Source organism: Thermobia domestica, chromosome 3 (assembly GCF_964235325.1).
Source record: "Thermobia domestica chromosome 3, izTheDome1.hap1.1, whole genome shotgun sequence".
Lineage (NCBI taxonomy): Eukaryota > Metazoa > Arthropoda > Insecta > Zygentoma > Lepismatidae > Thermobia > Thermobia domestica.
The window spans coordinates 350,864,642-350,885,310 of record NC_137456.1 but is presented as its reverse complement, the minus strand read 5'-3'; the positions used below and the strand labels follow the sequence as shown (position 1 = coordinate 350,885,310).

Sequence of the window (20,669 nt, the reverse complement as noted above, 5' to 3'; positions counted from 1 at the left end):
GATGTGTGGACGAGCGTTGTCACGGATCAGAAGAATTCCAGAGTGCAGTATTCCTTTCCGACGATTTTGGATGGTATGTCGCAGATTATATTCAATGTCTGCTGTAATTGTTCGTCGTAGTTCCAAGAATTCCACAAGAATAACAACTTTTTGGTCCCGAAACACAGTTGCCATGATTTTGTAAACTGATGGTGTTTATTTGAATTTCTTCGCTTCAGAACTAGAGAGTCGCCATTCCATTTGCTGCTGCTTCGACTCCCCATGGCGTACGATATCCATGTTTCATTCAGCTTTACGTCCCACGGATATATGGTGACGATGGAAAATGAATGCAATGGTGGAATGAATAAAGTGGAAGGAGACAGGAGAACCCCGAGAAAACTCACGTGTTTATCCACCACAAACTTGGCGCGAGCTGGGATCCAGGCTTCATTCCTCGTCACTACGTGAGAAAAGCGGTAATCCCTATCCTCCTCCAATGGACCAAAAGATTACGTGCAGATGCCATTCTTTACTGTTTATGAGCGTCTTTCAGCATTTTTGGCACCCACCTAGCACACAGTTTGTGAAAACTCAGCTTGGCAGTCATAATTTGAAGCACTTTCTTGCAGTCACTTCTAGAAACTCTTTGCCAAGTTCAGGCATTTTACCTTACGGTTACTCGCACGTATTCAGCTTTACACGAACGATTCTCTCTCTTTTGCAAGCATAGAATACTCTAGAGCGATGATAGTAGAATATGTTCTGTGCATGCTTAACTTGATCTGTGTTGAGAATCCCACGTTAAAATGTCAGTTTCTTTTCGTTTGCCTCGTATTACTGCAGATTCGTGACAAAAACAGCCAGAATTCCAGAAAAAGTATAAGAATCGTGCTAGTACTAAAGTGAAGCCAGCGTAGCTTCTTCCCAAAAAGTGGATTATAGTTTTTTGTCGTCTTCCTCATGATCTCAACCAAATTCTGCATGGACATTAGGGTCCATGCAGGTCACGTAAGATTAGGAAAAACAAAATCTTGTGTAGCATGTGGCATAGAACAATAACAATCGAAAAACCACTTCTCTTAAAAAAAAAAAAAAAAAAAAGTAATGCGACCCCTTAAACATATACCAATATTTGTCCATGTATGTTCGTCAGTGTTGCAGATCCGAACCGGATTCGTTGTTTTCTTCGAGTTTGTAACAATACCAGCACAACTGATATAATCAGCATTATGGGAGTCGATCACGTACAACGAATTTCATTCATAACAAATACTGAAAACTCTGACAGTCACTTTCAACTCGTCTATGAACGACACTGGACCTGATCTTTACGAGCAGAGCCAGGAAAAACAAACATGTGAAGCGAAAAAGTGGAAGGAACGACGTAGGTCGAATGGAATCAAACAAGTGTTGGCAATGTACGATTAATCATGATTTCATGCTTCGTGTATCTGCGCCTCGTTTACCTGTCAACACTGTATCCTATAAACGCTAACTTTACTGTCTTCTCCTTGCTCTCTATGAGTGGTCTACTGAAAGTCCGAACAGCAAACTGCAACATCCCAGAGCATCGACTTGGAAATGACTGTTCTAAGTAAAACTGAATCATTTTGCTTCAACTTTGAATTTCGAAAGCATATCTAATAACATTAATTACAGTCTACTGGTTTATAATACATGATAAAAATCAAAAGTAGTCACCATTGCCTAATCGCTATTAATCCTTGTAATATCAATTACAGCCGTCTGCTTAGGAAATTCGAATAGAATGTAATTGCACTCTATCTTAACGTTAATACTACCTTATTATCAAGGTTTCACAGTAAAATTGTCGTATAAACTCGAACTTTAGGCCCTCTGATAGACAAAACTGGTCGGTTGCCTACATTTCAGGCAATATGATTCACTGTACACACATAGGCAACTTACAACACAGCCAAAACTGTTGTGTCACCTACCTCGCAGGCAATATGGGTCACTGTACATAAATAGGCGACATACAATACAGGTAAAACTACTGGATTGCCTACTTCAAAGACAATATGGTTCCATGTATCCAGGCGGACAGAAGTCATTGATTAAATGTTTACGATACTTTTCGCCTCGTCTCGATTCTCATCTTCAAAGCGAGACGATAATTTGAGTTAGCCTTGTCCCTTCTCGAATGTAAAATGTTAATTCTCATCCCGATTTTGTTTGTTGTGTTTTAGAATCGAGATGAGAAATTTCTCTTCTCGTGCCCAAATTTAAACAAAACCGAAATATTTTTTTGTCAAATGTCACGTTTCTGCTTGTAAAAACAATACTTGCCCGACGTGGATTCGATCCAAGAACCTCCAGATTACTTGTCGAGCGCCTTATCCACTGAACCATGATCACTACGCGGTAAATAATTCGTCTTTAGTCTGGTTGGGTTAGGTTTCTTTGCCTCCGCTTGCAAAGTTGTATGTTATTTTTCTTCGTTTCAAAACATCTTTCGTATTTCTTTTATGATGATATAAGTCAATAATCTTCGGCGTAGTTTATATTAAAAACTTGAGTTGTTTCTAAAACTTTGGTTCACAAGTTTGTTTCTTGTCCACACCAAACAATAGATATGACAGATTTAATTCCCATAGTCTGCATTTGTTTCAAAGCAGTCGCCATTACCGACTTCTGTCCGCCAGGATACACAGATAGGCAACCCATAATACAGACAAAACTGCTGGGTTGCCCACCTCACAGGCAACATGAATCACTGTATCCAAATAGGCAACCCACAATACGAAAAAACTGGTCGGTTGCCTAACTCAAGGCAATATTATACATATATTAAATTTTAATCGTCCCAATTCCCTCTAGTCGACTTTTAAAAGATTGCTACGCGATTAGATATGGAAGATGTATGTACACAAAATTTAGTGGACAGTAGTAAAGTAGAAAGAAGAGCTTGGCAAACTAACAAGCTAAACTAAAAAGCTAACTACTCACCTCTCCTTGGTAAGAGAGGCGTTCTTAACGTAACCTCAATAGAACCATATTAAACAAACGACTTTCTTTTGAGAACTTTATTTCAAACCAAACTTTATGGAGTTTCTCGGCGTAATCCTCATCCCTCCCACTTTCTCATTCCACTAATTCCCTCGTCATTATTCATTTTCCTTAATCATCCGTCTCCCTTAGCCTAAAGGGCGTAATCGTAGGACGTTAAACTAAAAGATTTCATTTCAGTTTTACTTTCGTCTCAGGACGCAATAACACTCTCATCTCAGGACACCAGGATGAATACATAAATTGAATGTAAAAGCAGCTTTCCCTTCGGGGGATTTTTTTTTCCTTCATTCTAAGTTGCAACTCCCTAATAGAGACTTGTTGGCCACTGCCCTGGAAAAAGTTAGTCATCGAAGACGAATGATTGTAAGCAAAGCAATATGAAAGCATACACAAGACTATGACGAAATACTAAACTGTTCTAATAATAAATAGTATAAAGTTCTGCCGGCAGATCCCACAAGGTTATATTTATGTGCTTGATCGCAGTCAATACACCCGAATCTTCCAATTAAGACATTTTGTCCCCAACTGGCGTGCAAGGGAGCGAAAAACAAAATCAACGTAATGTATATAATCAGAGGCGAAAATGATGGAGCAGCTACATTTTCCCAGCATCTTAGATGAAAGAGGGGAGGCAGACATTAGGTAATGAACAAGAGAGAAACACAGCGGGTCATTTACTGCTGGCTGTGCATTTGGGCCAAATGAATACTTGAGGGAAATGCCGTCATTCTTTTTTTTCTGTCACAATTGGACGGAAGAGTCGCTGTCAACCTAAATGATGTTTACGTCATTCCATCATTCATTTAATCCTCATCATCTACACATTCCCTTCATGCACTAAAAAAAAGTATATATGATAAAGCAACCGCAGGATAATGTGTCAATCTACTCCGGTTTCACCAGCAACTGGAAATGTCCGCTGTTTCATCCTGTGAACAAAAAAAAAAAAAAAAAAAAAAAAAAAAATGTGTGGAAATGCAACTGTACTTGTCTGTTTTGCGCAAAAAATAAAATCAAATTCTCAGGTGATGGTATAACTCATTTCTTTTTCACAAGTAGTATTTGCGTCACCCTTAGAATTGGTGAGCTGATTTGGAAATGAAATATCTCTGTTTAACGCCCAATGATTATGTTCCTTAGGCTAAGGAAGACGGGTGATTAAAGGCAAGTGAATGATGATGGAAGAATCGGTGGAATGACATTGTTGGAGGACACGATGATGTCCACCACAAACTTACCTGGCCGGGGATCGAACCAGAACCCCACGCACTAGAGGTAAGCGCGCTACCAATGAGCCCCTGATTGATTAGGAGTTTAAGAGTTCCTTTCAGTAGTCAGGTATACGAGACATCGACCTACAACTTAATGTGCGATCCGAGTCTCCACCAGGAATCGAACCATTCCCTCCCGCGCCTAACACTAGGCATATAGCCACGAGGAGCTCGTTTTGTTGCGAGAAGACAAATAAGAAAACATAGGCCTACAACACCCTGACAGTTAACAATACATTTTCTATGTCTTAATAACAAACGGCAAGCGTCTTCACGCTAGAATTCTCATTAAGAGTCTTCATCCCGGCGAAATTAAAATACCTCTAATTTTACAGTAATTACGTGATATTTTCAAATAAATAAAAGATAATTGAAATATGGAACAAGAGCGCCCTAGACAATATCATTTTACATGAGAAACCGTTATCACGACTCACTTATCTGCTTTCGATTTCCAGCCATTTTGAAAATCAGCATTTATTTTCGCGTTTCTAAACAGCTGAAAACGGAAAGCCACTAGGTGACTTGTCATAACAGTACCTCACGCAAAATAATATTGTCTAGGGCGCTCTTGTTCCATATTTCAATTATGTTTTATATATTTGAAAATATCACATAATTACTGTAAAATTAGAGGTATTTTAATTTCGCCAGGATGAAGACTCTTAACTCTGACAGACTATAACAAGAATCACTTATTTAAAGTTTCAATTTCGTCCGATAGATGTCAGCCGGCTACAAGGTGCCATCTAACGGCGAAATGTGTAACTTCTATTATCTTTGTTTCAGTAACACAAAATGGGACTTTAAGTAGCAACCCTAGGCTGTAAAGGTGTTAACGAATTACCTCCAGCAATGAACTCGTCCGAGATAACGCTCTATCTGTTGCCACGCACACACACACAAAAAAATTCGCTTCCATTCAAGAGTTATCTTGTGGAGTAACGGATATACGGACGTGCGCTAATAGATGTCGCTAGCTGTTTAAATAATTGCATAAATATGGTAAGTATTCGCTAGTTGCTGAGCTACCTCAAAACATGTTAATGCAAACAATTAGAGCTCCTAATTGAGCACGGTTTTTAACTTAGTGTAGAGCAGGGCGCAAGTTCGTCCGCAACAACTACAAAAGTAAATAAATATATTCATCTTTCTTTGAAAAACCTGAATTTTTTTAAAAAATCAAATAAAACACCTTTACATTTCATTTAAAAAAAAAAAAAAAGGAGACAGCAATCTTGAGGAGTTCACTGTTTAATATTCAGTTGCTGACCACAAATAAGTCATTTGTGGTTGACGCTACCCACCAAGTTCTCCGGACAACACAACGGGAGGTCACCACAACTGAAAAATATTATATGACACCTTTATAAGGGATTTTTAAACTTCTAAACAACGAGTTGTACAGTCCGCAGCAAAAAACCTGCAACATGAGCATGTAAGTTTAGTGTGAAACTACGCCTAACAACGCAGGGAATCAACGTAACGTCTAAGTGGCACGAATAACGGCAGGAGGAACCTCGGCGTCCTCCCCTGCACACTAATTTTGTAGCAAAAGACTTCGTCTTTTCCCAATAAACTTACTGGTACATGCTCATGTTGCAGGTTTTTTTTTGCTGCGGACTGTACATACAAATTCCTTTTATAGCTTATTTTATTTCTTTGCTCAACTTTACACTTCCTTTCACTCTGCAAAGAAGACAGCTACTCGTTTCTGTGCTACAGCTCTCCGACAGTTACTTGAAAATTGATAGTTTCACTTTATTTGCTTACGTCTCTCTTTTTACATACAGATTGCCTAAAACAACAAAACTAAACCACTGGGCGTAACAGCCTTTCGTGGACCTGAGCTGCCCCAATACTATCTCTTAGCGACCGCCAGAACTACGTCTAGCCTTGCGACGAACACGTGGTCAGTGCCAGTGTTGCCAGATCTAGCATAATCTGCATGTTTTTAGCATCTAGCATCCTGCCCAAATCTAGCATAATTTCAGCAAGTTTATCAAAAAGCCGTAAAACCTGGAGATGAGAAAGAAGTTGGTCGTGGGAAGAAAAAGAACGGCAGAAATGTATCCTCTCCCTTTGATTCATACAGTCGGTAAACCATACAGGCAATCTTATTTTCCGAAGTAGATTAGAAACGGCTTTGGGCTTTTTTTTAATTTTATTTTATTTTATTTATTTATTTATTTTTATGTGGCTCCACCCAGGGTTTTCTAATCCTTTAACTGCGAGGCATAGGCGGAGCAATTGGGGCCATTCTCCCCCAACTTTTTGACAACTTCACTATCTTTATTTCTGACTGAAATGAAAGGTCCGAGACCGGCCATTGAGTCTGGCAACGACTGCACTAGTTTAGTTGAGTTAAAGCTTTGCTGCGTGAAGTATTGAGTTCTATCCACGCATTCTTGCGCTCTGCGTATTTTAAGTTACGTTATCGTATCTCAGCTTCGTTTTTTTTTTTTTTCTTTCTTTTAAAACTCCTGAATTAGTAATTATGAGGATCTAGCATAATCTAGCATAATTTCGATCAGGTTTTGGAATAATTCCGAGCTGTGAGTCTGGCAACGCTCATCAGTGCGCTTCGTCCTTCTGTCTCTAACAAACGTATCGGGAAATTTTGCCTCATGACGCTGCGTGGGCGCCGAAAATTGGAAAGTACCGGCCAAGAATCAAACCCGCGACCATGCGGACATCCACTTTGTATTGTTCGAAAGCTTTTTAGAAAATAAATCTGTGTAAAGTGTTTTCTTATCTTCTTTACTTCGTTCTACAGTTGAACTTCTACTTACGAGATTAATTAGGATCAATATTAACAGACCAAAATCATATCCACGAAGAAATTAAATGTCGATTGAAAGCAGGGAATTTCAAACTTAAAATATATAAAACGATAATCATGTCTGTTATTCTGTATGGTTGCGAAACATGGTCGCTTACTCTGCAAGAAGAACGCAGACTGAAAGTATTTGAGAATAATACCCTGAGACGAATATTCGGAGCCAAGAGGAACGAGAATGGGGAATGTTGGACACTTTATAACAAGGAACTGCATCGTTTACATAACATTGTTAGGAGAATTACGTCTAGGAGGGTCAGGTGGGCAGGTCATGTAGCCAGAATGGAAGAAAGCAGAAACGATTTGAAAGTTTCAACTGGAACTGATATCGGAGGAAGACAAAGGTACAGATAGGAGGATAATATTAAGATGGATCTCACAGAAATAGGAGTACAAAGTAGAAACTGGATCCAGTTCGCCACGAACAGAGCTTTTGTGAACGCGGCATTGAACTTTGGTTTCCATAGGCCATAAATGAGTTACTTGGTTAACAGTGTGAATTGTTTTAACATACTATTTCTCTATAATAGAAGCTCTTCAAAGCAAAATTTTCCGGATTGATTTTTCTAACACATAACTTAACTAATTCAACGGCCAATGGAACTCGAAGGTTTATTGCTGCATTTACGAAAGTTCTACGTTGCCTTCTATCCTTAGCCAGCTGGATCCAGTTTCTACTCTGTAGTTCTACTTCTGCGTATCTAAATATTGTCCTCTCATCTGCGATTAGGTCTTCCTAATGGTCTTATTCCGATTGGATTATCAGTTAAATGTCGAAAGCGTTCCTACTTTCTTATATTCTGACTACATTACCTGCCCATCTGAGCCTCCTCAACTTAATTACCCTAACAATTTTAGGTAAACGTTATAAACTATGACTTCCTTGTTATGAAGTTTCCGTCATACCCCATTCTCCTTGCTCTTGAGTCCGAATATTCACCCAAAGTTCTTATTCTATAAACTTTCAGTCTGCGTTCTTTCCTCAAAGTAAGTGACCATGTTTCTCAACCACACACCAAAACGGTAGGTATGCGCACGAGACAAGTCGAGACAGGATTTCCCTGACAAAATTCGAGTCGAGACACGGCTCTTCCAATAGTAAAATATACATTTTTCGAGTCGAGACATCACTTTTACAGCACATTTTCGAGACGAGAGAGCCACAAATCTTGTCTCGTGCGCATCCCTACAAAACGGATGATCATCATTTTATGTATCATAATTCCCACAAATATTTCAACCCCATTCCCTTGTATCAATCATACATTTTCACTGCCACATAAAAGAACAATGGATATCTAAATATTCTCATTCCATTCCAATAAATAAGTAATCATTTTTGCGGTACTCTCACTTATGAAATCGCAAAGTATAGCAGTGTTAAGTTATTACACAGTGCGATAAATTACAGAAAAAGACGGGTGTTCTTGTCGGAATGTAACAAACAATTCCAAGATTTTTTTTTTCTTTTTTTAGTTAAGACACGAGATTTCCAGATACCAGGAAAATCGGATTAAATTCCCGCTGGCTTTCCTGCCCTCAACAGGGAGGATTATCTTCATCTGCTTATCTAGGCTTTAAAAAACCCTCATGTGTCATGACAAAGCAAAGCAATGCTATTGTGTAATGTGGACGACGCTATCAGTACTGACCTACCGCAAAGATCAATTCCATAACCATTAGACACAAGATAAATTGCTGGGCGTAAAGAAGAAAGAAAAGATCAAATACTTCCTTCCACAAACGTAGAATTTACAGGAAATGGATGAATTCTGTTTTTAGAGAATGTAAATTATTTTTGCTGCCATGTAACTTTGTGGATAGAGAAAGGTATACAGACTCGCGTGCTTCATCTAAAGGAAGCATATCAAACTCGCGGTCCACTCCGAGAAAATGACAAAAATACAGGGTGGCCCAAAAGTACGTACGTATACGTATACTGATCAGCTCATTGCATTTTATATCATTTCCTATTGTTATCCATCAAGTAGACTTAGTTTCTTCATTATTTGTTCCTAATGTGTTTTTACTCACATCTTAAGCTCAGAAGATCGAAAGCAAATAAACCCATAAATTAGAATGTTATACTTGATCAATGCACGGTGTATACCTACTTTTGGGCCACCCTGTATAATTTACTTCAAAGATCTCATTCAATACATGTAATATAAGCTGTTCTGCAACTGTGTAGGGCAATCATGAATTTAAAAGTCAGCATGTGTATAGATCTATCTATATAGGCTACGTATAGCTAATACAGAAACAATACAGCCCCTAGTCATATTATTATACATAATCTTGATTTTATTTAATTTTGTTCAGAATTTGCATGTTTTTAATCTGTTTTCTTTAATTTTAAATATTTCTACTTTATATTATACTGATTACATACATGGTAATATTAATTACAGTTATAATAATTAGTGTATTAAACTACTGTTTCTTACTACATACAATTTGGATATATCTTTATTATTTGGTGGAGCAGTTTTTATCATTGCTTCGATTCGTCTTGGCGAACTACCAACGCATGCTTGTACTGTGTTCTGCATATGATGATGATCCCAGTTTTCAATTAGGCTAATTTTTGTAGCAATTTCGAAATTATTTTAGCAATAACATGTTTTGTTATTCAGCGTAAACACTTACTCATGCCTGTCAGTCTACACTTTTTACAACACACACGACATTTATCATGGAGCCTTTAATGATAAGGTAAAATTCATTTTCAGACAGACTGCACTAGTCAATGCAGGGAACAATCCTTAATTGTAACCTAACATACTTAATTACCTCGCCATGTTATGAATGTTCAATAGTCTGTCACCATATTTAAAAAAAAAATGCAGTGTTAGTGGAATGTGGACAATCGCAAAGTATGAATTGCCACATATTACTTCATTAGAATTTTCTGATTGTAAGGCTAGAGTAGTACAGAATACCGTACCTTGGAACCATGTCTTAAATCGTACCTCTCACAATGCGAACAGTGGCTCCGCATAGCTTAGTCGCTACCGCTCTCGCCTTTGGTACGAGCGGTCCCTAGTTCAATTCCCAATAGGAACACTCGATCGAATAGGTGTGACAGTTCTTTCAGGTCAGCCTCATGATTGGGATTTTTACCCGGTTTTCTTCATTCACACCAGACAAATGCCAGAATGGTACCTAATAAAAGTTCAAGGCCGCGGCCTTAATTTCGCGGGTAGTACGATCGCCGAGGGCGTCATCCCTCATGTGTGATAGACGCCGAAAGCCTAGAAATCTAATTTTAATAAAAACGCAAATCTCTAGAAATGCCGTAACTCTTTAAATACGCAATTATTTACACAACTGTCGGGAGGTTGGACATAAGATGAAATGTCGCCGCTCCTAACAAAAACACAAGATTTAAAGCAGTTTACTCTGCATTGTCTGCAGTTTGCCTTTTAAGAGTATTTGGGTTTCGATGGAAAACTGAACCAGTTTTGGAGAAAACCGAAACCGGTTTCGGTGAAACAAAATTTAATTTTCACAAACCTGTTTCGGTTTTCCTAAAAACCGGAAACCGAAAAGCCAGCTTCTGTGCCCACCACTAATTAAAACAGCAATGACTAAACCATGAAATTTTCAATATATCTTTTTTAACATTAACAAAATCAGACATTCAACATCTGCAAACTATACAAGGAAGTATGGAACAGTTAAGCTAAAAAAAAAAAAAAAAAAAAAAAAAAAGGAAAGAAAAGAAAGAAAGAAAGCGAAGAAGTAATTAGACGGATCAGAAAAATGACAGGACTAACAGGTATTAATTATTATCGTGAGACCAAAGGCATCGAAAAGGCAGTAGGGCGGGCCAGCGCCATAACTTAATTTTTTTTCCTGGGTGGGGCGCAAGCATTAATATTTGGGCTTCCTAAAAAAAAAAAAAAAAAAAAAAAAAGTTGTTTCGAGCCCTCCCGCAAAATTCGAAAATATGCTCCATCTTTCTCTTACTCTGTGGGCCTCCGGAGCCCACAGGGAGCTATTTTTCCCCCGCACGCTCCTGGGCCCGTTCCATACATGACATTAATTAACGGGACAATATTGACAAATCTCAAAGCCATACGAATAAATATAATTTCTAGGACCCCTAATAGTAGAATTTTTTTTACTGAAATGCGCCCACAACTCATTTTTGTTTTATTTACCTTTTGTGTGCTGTTTTATTTATGTAATATAGTGGAGCTGTTTGATGCTTCATTTATAATTTCATGTTCGTATCGTATACGAAGTAAGAAAATGTTTTAAAGTGGGCCCCCTCAAACGGTGGGGAGGTTCCGGCAGCTGTCCCGTGGTCTCCCGTAAGTTACGGCCCTGGGTGGGGCATATAGCAAGAGGAAATTATGATTGGTAGATAAAAGCAAACCTTGGTTGCACACTGCAAAGAAAAGAAGTGACCTAGGGAACGCCCTCGTACAATGTAGTATGAGTAGCGCGGAGTAGCAATGTAAAGAACTGCCCACAGTAGATCGTCATGGAGTTGAAGGGGTTTTCATGAAGCAAGTAGTTCTGAGGAAATACTTAAAAAAAAAAAAAAAAGTAACATACCAGTGACGGGATTCGATTACAGTACTTCTAATTACGAAGCGAGAATGTTCAGTATCACTATTTGATCGATAAACAGTCGTACGTAATACGAGAATGAAATGTTATTTCTGTTACGCATGTTACAAAAGAAATGGAATTCTCGCGTGACGGAAAGTTCATTCAATCCTCACGAGTTAACGAATACGTGAAGAGCAGAAGAAAGCGCGAAACACCTATCATTCATTTCCACTTCCGGTGAATGATATAGCTACAAAGGTATATCCAAGAGTAGAAGCATCTAATTAAACCATTCTTTCCACATCTACAGATAAAAAAGGCTCTTTATCTGGTTTCTCCTTGTTTTTTTTTTTTTTTTAATGCTCAAAGTGTGGTGTCATCATGAATGTAAGAGACGTGTTCGATTAGAAGTAAAAATTATCCCAGTAAATATGAGGGTCACCCAGAAAAAGGAACGTTTTGATGTGAAACAAACGGCAAGTGATGTAGGCAAACAGAAACTATACATCTTTCTCTACTTTCCAACATATTCGTCATATAGGGTTCGATTCCCAGCGGGAGTTCACGTGTTCAGATCTCACATTAAGCAAGAGTCCTTATGCTGATGGGGGCGTTGTTAAACTTCAATCCATTATTCACCATACACATTCAAGCAGTTTTACTTCCTATACCGCTGATGCACTCTGGAAGACAGAGTAGTCTAGTAGACCCGGGCCTGATTCCTGGCCGATGCTTTCCAATTTTCGGCGTCCACCCGCCGCCCTGAGGCAAACAGGGAGTGACGTGAAAAAAAGACGTGACAGCCACTAGGTTTAAAATACTCCTAATAAGCCTGTTAGAGAGCCAGTATTCGTCGCTAAGCTGAACACAGTTCTGTCGGTCACTAAAAGATGGCGTTGTAGCTGCTCAGACCCACAAAGGGCTGTTACGCCAGGTGGTATGGTTGCTCTATAAATTTAAATACCTAGAAATCACATTTAATTTAAGTAATAATTGTTATAGAGGAAGGGGCCTACTATCAACGTGGGCTCCGAAATACCACCGGGGTGGGCCTTGAATTGCCCAATGCACAGACAGACATGCAAAAGCAACTTTCACAGTGCATCCATCGCATTATCTCGCCTCCAAGAGAGATGGAATATGCGACACCGGCCCCGACAATGCACAATGATTTCATGAATATTATTGATCCTTTTATATAAAGATATCAAAAACTAATTTGTAAGTAGAAAAATTCTTAACTTAACATTTTGTGACTATTAACAGATTATTCTTGCAAATGAGTGAGAACGAATCTGTGAGGAAACGGGAAGGACCGCGAGACAAACCATGGTCCCAATACTGGTAATAATGATAATAATAATAAGAAGAAGAAGAAATGAAAACTAAGTTTTACGTCCCACGGTTATGGTGGCTAGGAAGAAGACGGTCATGATGACAAATGAATGAAACGCTGGAATGAAGAAGTGGGAGGAAACGGGAAAACCCCGAGAAAACCCAAGAACACGGTGTTTGTTCACCACAAAGCTCACTTATCACGAGCTGGGAAAAAGATCTCATGCACCAGAAGTGAACGCTCTACTACTGAACCACCGTGTTCCCCCAAGAAGAAGAAGTAATGTTTCAGTTTTAAAATTAAAAAAAAAAAAAAAAAAAAAAAATCAGCTTCAGGGCAAATTAGCGTCGGCTGTGTGTCCTTAAAGTGGAAAAAGTAATTTCAATATTTGGAATTGCAATAGTTTGTTTTAAGCTGTTGGTTTTACCTCTGTAAGTGCGAAAAATACGCACCAACCTGTGGCAGGGATCAGTACAACCTTGCATGTGATCAAAGGCAGGGTAGGATGAAGCTAGAGGGCCGAAAGAGGGGGCTAGAAGAACATTCCATCATTTTCTAATGTGACGATTTGTTGTTATGGTTGAAAGTAGTGCCACTTTTTCCAGTTTAAATAAGGATATCAACCGTAAATGCTACGGTAAACTTGACCCAAGAAATCTGACCATGTTCCTCGAGTTTTTCGATAGGATACAATTGGAATATTAATCATTGAAATCATTATTAACAATACAATTAAAATAAACTGCCTACGATGAAATAGTGCCAGAACCCAACAGACTTCCAAACAGAAACTTCAAGAACAGTTATTTTCTTAGATACAAAAGAATTAGAAATTAGATCTCTCGGCTATCGGCACCTAAGGCCATTTAGCCCGTCGCGTATGAGGGATGACGTCCCTCGGCGAGCGCAATATAAGATGCGGCCTGGGACTTACATGTTAGGTACCATCCCGGCATTTACCTGGTGTGAATGAGGGAAAAACCTTACTCAAGACGGCTGGCCTGAAAAAGCTGTTACACTTTTACGACCGAGTGTCCCCACAGGGAATCAACCCGGGACCGCTCGCACCAAAGGCCAGAGCGTTAGCAACTAAGTTAGATACAAAAGAGAAGTAATTTCTTAGTAATTAATCAAAGATTCAAGTAATCCGCTTTTACATATTACTAGTTCCTATTTTTTTTTAAAAAAAAAAAAAAGTTAATAACAACCATGTACGCAGGAATTTGTTTCGGGAGGGTCCAAATTTAATATTAGGATAAATTATATTAAATTTGTAAAATCGTCCCTAAAACTAAGACTAAATTTACAAAAAAGACATTTCAGACCCCAAACACTAGGCATGCGCACGATACAAGATTTGTGGCTGTCTCGTCTCGAAAATGTGCTGTAAAAGTGATGTCTCGACTCGAATTTTGTCAGGAAAATCCTGTCCCGACTCGTCTCGTGCGCATCCCTACCAAACACCCACACGCTACTTACGTCCCTACCCACTAACAATAATAAATGTTGACAGAGAATGATACCTTGGTATCTTGCTTTCCGTACTAGTGGCACTGTCGGTTGCCGTGATTTTATTGCAAGGAAGGATCAAAAATAACGCACAATCCACTGCAGCACTTGAGAAATGGAAGTTCGTGTAGAAGCATTAATATTGTACAGTAAGGGACAGTTCTGGATGGTACACTTTTGCCGTAAATTCCCATATGGGTGTACCATTCAGAAGTGTTCCTTACTGTACAAATTAATCTATGTATAATTTATTTTCATTTTCTATTGCGGGTAAGCCCCACGGAAGATCAAAATGAACATCCTACTACGCCACCGTCTAGGGATCTAATTCCTCTACAAAACCCGAGATTAACTCAGTAATAATGTCATCACTAAGATGTTGACAGTATATAAGGAAAGCAAAATGATTCGAGCAAACTGAATGACATTTCCAAAGATGGCCAATGCTCTCTAGCACTTAAAAATTTCTTTTCTCTAGTGTCTCCATTACAGTGTGTTACTTGTTGACCAACCCTTGTTGGATAGAAGAATTTAATTAAGTTAGTATTTCCGTTTCTATTGTCAATATCGTCCGTAGAAATGAACATCATCTGCTGACACACTAAATACAACAAATCAAATCCTTACATCCATGTCCCATTTTTATTCCTTCTGTTATTTCCTTTAGGTTAACCAATGAAAACGAGGGGAAGTAGGAAAACCCAGTAACATGACGCTGCCCGAAGTTTTCATCATAAACTTAAATGATCTAGGATGGAACCCAAGATATTTCACACCAGAGGTGAACGTCCTGCCACACTATGTATTAGAACATATGTATCTGAATTTTGTTTGCACATAAATTAAAAGTCAGGGTAATTTATTTGTTTCTTCAAGTTTAGCTTCCCTTTTCAACACCGGAGCTATATTGGACTTGGATCGCAGTTTAAGGTGGAATCCGCAATGCGTTCTGTGCTCTCACCGGAAATCGAACCAGGGAACACTTGTATCAAAAGCGGGCGTGTTACCCACTGGACCAGCACGAAGGAGGTAACTTTTAATGTCCTATGATTATACTCCAAGGATAAGGGAGACGGTGATGCCAAAATCACGAAACGGTGAAATAAACAAAGTAGGGTAAAGGGAGAATTCCGAGAAAACCCATGCACACAGCACAAAGCCATTAGACGTAAGCTGGGATCAAACCAAAGACCCCAAGCATGAAAACCGGGGGCTCTACCACTGAGACACTGTAACCTCAAGAGAAGGTAATGTACAGTAGCGTCCCTATACGGAATTCTTAGTACCCAAAAAATATAACAGTGGTATTAACGTCAGAAGAAAACTTGTTATCTCATTAATGTGTTAAATTTTACAGTTCTAGAATTATTTATATCTTCAGGTCGTATTTTAAACAGAAGTAACCTGAAAGAGACGGTGTCCTTTCAATTCTTCGGTAAAATACGTAGGATTTTAGTTCCGTTTTATAAGGCGTTTATAATCCATTCATACAGACCTATATAGAACTGCATGATTTATTTGCTGCATACCACAACTTAAAATAAGATTTTCTGTTCTGTCTTTGAACGCCACTGGATTTGAATATATGCATCTCTACGTTATATTTTAATTATGTGGTGAACAAACACCGTGTGCGTGGGTTTCTCGGGGTTCTCCCGTTTCCTCCCACTTTCTTCATTCCACCATTTCATTCATTTCTCATCATCACCGTCTCCTTTAGCCTAACCGACATAATCGTGAGACGTAAAACTCAAAAATTTCATTTCATTTTTCTTAATTTCTTGAACCGCCCGACCGATCTCGATCAAATTTTCAATGTAGATGAGGTTCGGGACTGGGATCATTTTTATCATTTCACTTTGACGGAGCAACGTAGGGAAGGGGATGGAAGGGGAGATATACAAAAAATCAATAAATATAAAAATAAAAGTGACTATGTTCGTGAATTAATTACTTTTGAACCACCCGATCCATCTCAATCAAATTTTCAAAATATACGAAGTTCAAACGTGGGAAGTTCATTCCGAATGGATTTCTGCTTTCATGTTGGTATTTAGAAAAATAAATATGATAAATACATGATACATTAGAACTTTTAGATAAGGTTGGTGTAAACTGACAAGATATTACACTACAGTCTTTGTATCTGATGTATTTTTTTATCTTTCACAAAAATTCAAGATTTCTCTTACAAATTCCAACCTACAGACGTCAAATTTTTACAGAAGTAACTTCGTAACCTATGGAAGGCAACAATTCGTGCCGATTTTGTATTTAGAATTTTCTTTATTGTTGAAACAATTCAATTGTTAAAAGTTGAATATCCATTTCAACAATGAAGAAAATTCTAAATACAAAATCGGCACGGACTGTTGCCTTCGATAGGTTATGAAGTTCCTTCTGTAAAAATTTGAAGTCTGTAAATTGGAATTTGTAAGATAAATCGTGAAAAATAAAAAATACATGAGAGAGATACGAAGACTGTACTGACACCTATCGACAAATCTTCTCCCTTTTAAAAAAAATATATTCCTTAAGGGGGCAGAGTACTAAATATTTTTGAAAAGCTAACAATTTTTCTTTTGCCCGTCTTTCGTAAGTGAAAAAGAGATAATGAAATGTAACTTACCACAATAATAGCTAATGTTATTCTATACCCGACAATACAAATCGGAGGAATTTTCAGTGTTGCAATCCATAGAAAAAATTACAGTGTAACCAGAACTTGAATTCCCCAAAAATCTAGGTTGAGACAGCGACTAGAAAAATGAACTCAACGGTAATTGATAACTTAGCATTGTGTCTTTGTTCCTTGTTAACTACTTTCTAAATAATATTTGTATTTATTTCGCAATAACTTACATAAATTATTATAAAATAATACAAATTAAATATAAATATTATTTAAAAAATAGTTAACAAGGATTAAATACAGCGTGATAAGTCAACAATTACCGTTGAGTTCATTTTTCTAGTCGCTGTCTTAACCTACATTTTTGGGTAATTCAAATTCTGGTTACACTGTAATTTCTACGGATTGCACCACTGTAAATTCTTCCAATTTGTATTTTCGGGTATAGAAAAACATTATCTATTATTGTGGTAAATTACTTTTCACTTAGGAAAAACGGGCAAAAGAAAAATTATTAGGTTTTGAAAAATATTTAATAGTCTGTCCCCTTAACTTGTATTTGTAACTGACAAAAATAATTATAGATTTGTTCTCGTTTTAGTAAATTTGCGCACTATTAATATTATTATTATTATATTGGCTTATCGTATGGATATTAAAGTTATTTATTTCATTAAATAAAGGGAAAACATTAGTTTTCAACATTAAAGTTATGATTAGGTTTCGGTGAATTGGTTTCTTTCGAAAATTGTTCTAAAAATGAATTTACATCTTAAAGATATGTATATTTTGTATTTTTGATTTTATTTGAGTTTAACGTCGAGCAGCGAGGTTAGATGAGTCGTGGACCTACAGCTTAACGTGGGATCAGAACCTCATTAGTTCCCGTTGAGAACTGAACACGGGTCTCCCATGCCAAAGGCGTGGACGTTCTCCATTTAGTAACGAGGATGCTCCTGTAGATTTTGTAAATTTATCGGTCAGTAATTAATTATCCATTGGTCCGATTACCGTAAATTATTTACGTGATTCTTCATGTACTAAAATAACTTGTAATCGGAGTAGCAGTGAACCGGAACAATCAATCATGTGTGTTCATCTCTACTCTTCGGCATAATAAATTTCATCGAAACAGTAAATCAGTAGTATACATATATTTGAGTTCATTTGAGCAGTCGGTTCTATCATATAGACAACATACAGGTAAAATACAATATGAAACATATTTTCCGAAGGAACGAGAATGTTAATATAAATAATTTTGTCAGTGCACAGCATATTGAAATGAATTTTGTGTGATAATGAAGGTACTGTGTGTATAAGTATGCTCTTCCACTATCCTCGTTTAAGCGTACACCCATAGTCGCTGACGCACCTGCTCCCTACGGACGCACACCTTTGCTATTACTCGCCCCCCCCCCCCTTCTGCTGCGTCCCTGCTCTGATTCGGTTTGGTACCATTCGGGATTTTTAGTGGCCAACTAGCACTAGTAGGTTTGTGTTTTATGTCACATGTCTACTGCATTTATACCGAACCCTCCTGAAGTCAACTTGAAAGCAGCAATAGAGCTCCTCAGTGTATGCTCTGCTAAAAGAAATGTGTCAAAATTATTTAAATGGGCGAAATCTTATAATGTAAGAAATGTGTCAAATTTTGGTAGAACCGTCTGCTCGAGTAATACCATATATTATTATTATGTCAGATGTGCTGTCATTGTTACAGAATAATTGGTCCTTGCACTAGGATCTTAAATAAATAATACAGCAGTTATGAAACTGTAATGCAGTACGTCATCATTATGGTACCATACAATGACTGTAATTATATGATAAGATTCTAGAATTAATTTTTTAAAATCGTTTTATGATTAATTTTAATACAAGTGGAAAACTGTCAATACAAATATGCCGGTACCATTCACATTAAAATTATTGTTTGCTTCTACTTAAGTTTTCACTTTTAATGCAACACTGTGTCTTTCAATTTACTTACAGTTTTAGACCTGTTATGTCTTATCAGATTAAGCACAGTAACAAGAAATAATTTCATAAAATTAAAAATACTTACCCTCTTTGGTTTCCAAGCATACACAGTATTCAATTTCCCCCATTTATTAGCCATATATAACGCCAATCCTCCTCCTGCCAAACACACGCATGTTACAGAAACCACACGAGATGATTTTATTTCGTTAGATGTCCTATACAAACGTTGTTGGCGTAGGTAAGTCTTTGATAATCTCAAAACACGAAACAACACTCTCCCCACGGTGGCCATATTTGCTAAACAACAGACGAAAACAGAACAAATGACTAGCGCGTTGCCCATAACAGTTGACTGTCTGCTGCGAAATTAGCTTTAAACTCTTCTGCTGCGAACCGGTAATTACTCAATTTAATATATTTGCATTCTTATATATTTTTACAGAAACATTGTAAGAAAAAAGTATTATTTGAACTTGCGAAATTTTATTGATCTGCAAAGGATAGTTGAATATTAAGTACTCAGTATCCTAAATATATATAAATCTACATGTACTCACTGACATGAAATAACGGGTACTTCCAGTTGACGTAGAAAGTCGAAATTTCCAACGATTGGGACTAACCTACTGGAAAATTACCAAAAGTGAATATTTTTGTTTAGAGATTCTGAAGGGGAATTAAGAAATTCCCCATGTTATTTAAATGGGCCTTTTTTGGACCTTTAATCTCATATTTTAGGTACTTGGAATGGAATTTAAAAAAAAAAAAAAAAAAAAAAGAGAGAGAGAGAGAGAGAGATTCGGTATGCTTGTACGTTTTCGTTATTGTTACCTAAGTAAATTACCAAAAATAAAAATTTCCAAGTTTAGCGTGGTTTTATGGAGAATTGAAAAATCTTCCCCATGTTATTTATATGGGACATCTTCTACACATCCTATCATATGTGAAACAAGAAATTTTCTATAAAAATAGTTAAGAATTTCATGTATGTAACATTTACTATATGTATACAACACTATCATTGGCCATTAAGCCTGTTGTGTTGTATACTAAATAAATAAAATAAATAAATAAATACACTCCAAAGTGACTAGCCATTTCCTGTAGGACAACAATGATGAAATTTGGCATCATTGTATCCTTCCGGGAGTAACCAATAGGAAAAGTCCAAAAGTGGATATTTTTAGTTTCTAGGGAGTCTAAAGGGGAAATGAAAATGTTCCATTTTATTTAAATGGACGTTTTCTAGGGATACAAAATTGTATCTTTTGGGTAGATGAAATACGAAAAGAAACTTAAAATTGTGTAGTGTTGTGGGTTTAAGAGATTCGTGGCGATAGGCCAAGCAGACAGGTGTCTGGGAACGAAGACCCCAGTTAGCCGAAGGCTAATTTAAATTTTAAGTTGCAAGGTAAAACTACCAAAACAAAGAGGAACACACTCAGGGTTAGCGGAAAGCCAGGAGAAACTTACGTTCCGGGTAGGATAAATACTCCAGGAATTTTTGAACATCCG

General features: G+C 37.5%; 1 protein-coding gene across 2 annotated transcripts in view; it reads right to left on the bottom strand.

Annotated features, from left to right (window-relative positions):
- Positions 1-19,476, bottom strand: part of MICU3 (Mitochondrial calcium uptake 3) — a 330,518-nt gene extending 311,042 nt beyond the window's left edge. The window contains exon 1 of one of the 2 annotated variants that reach the window (XM_081752946.1): positions 19,237-19,476. In XM_081752946.1, the coding sequence (XP_081609072.1) occupies positions 19,237-19,446 (210 nt within the window). In that variant the 5' untranslated portion in view covers positions 19,447-19,476. The remainder of the gene's footprint in view (positions 1-19,236) is intronic. The other variant, XM_081752947.1, reaches the window with a different exon arrangement.
- Positions 19,477-20,669: the final 1,193 nt, after the last annotated feature.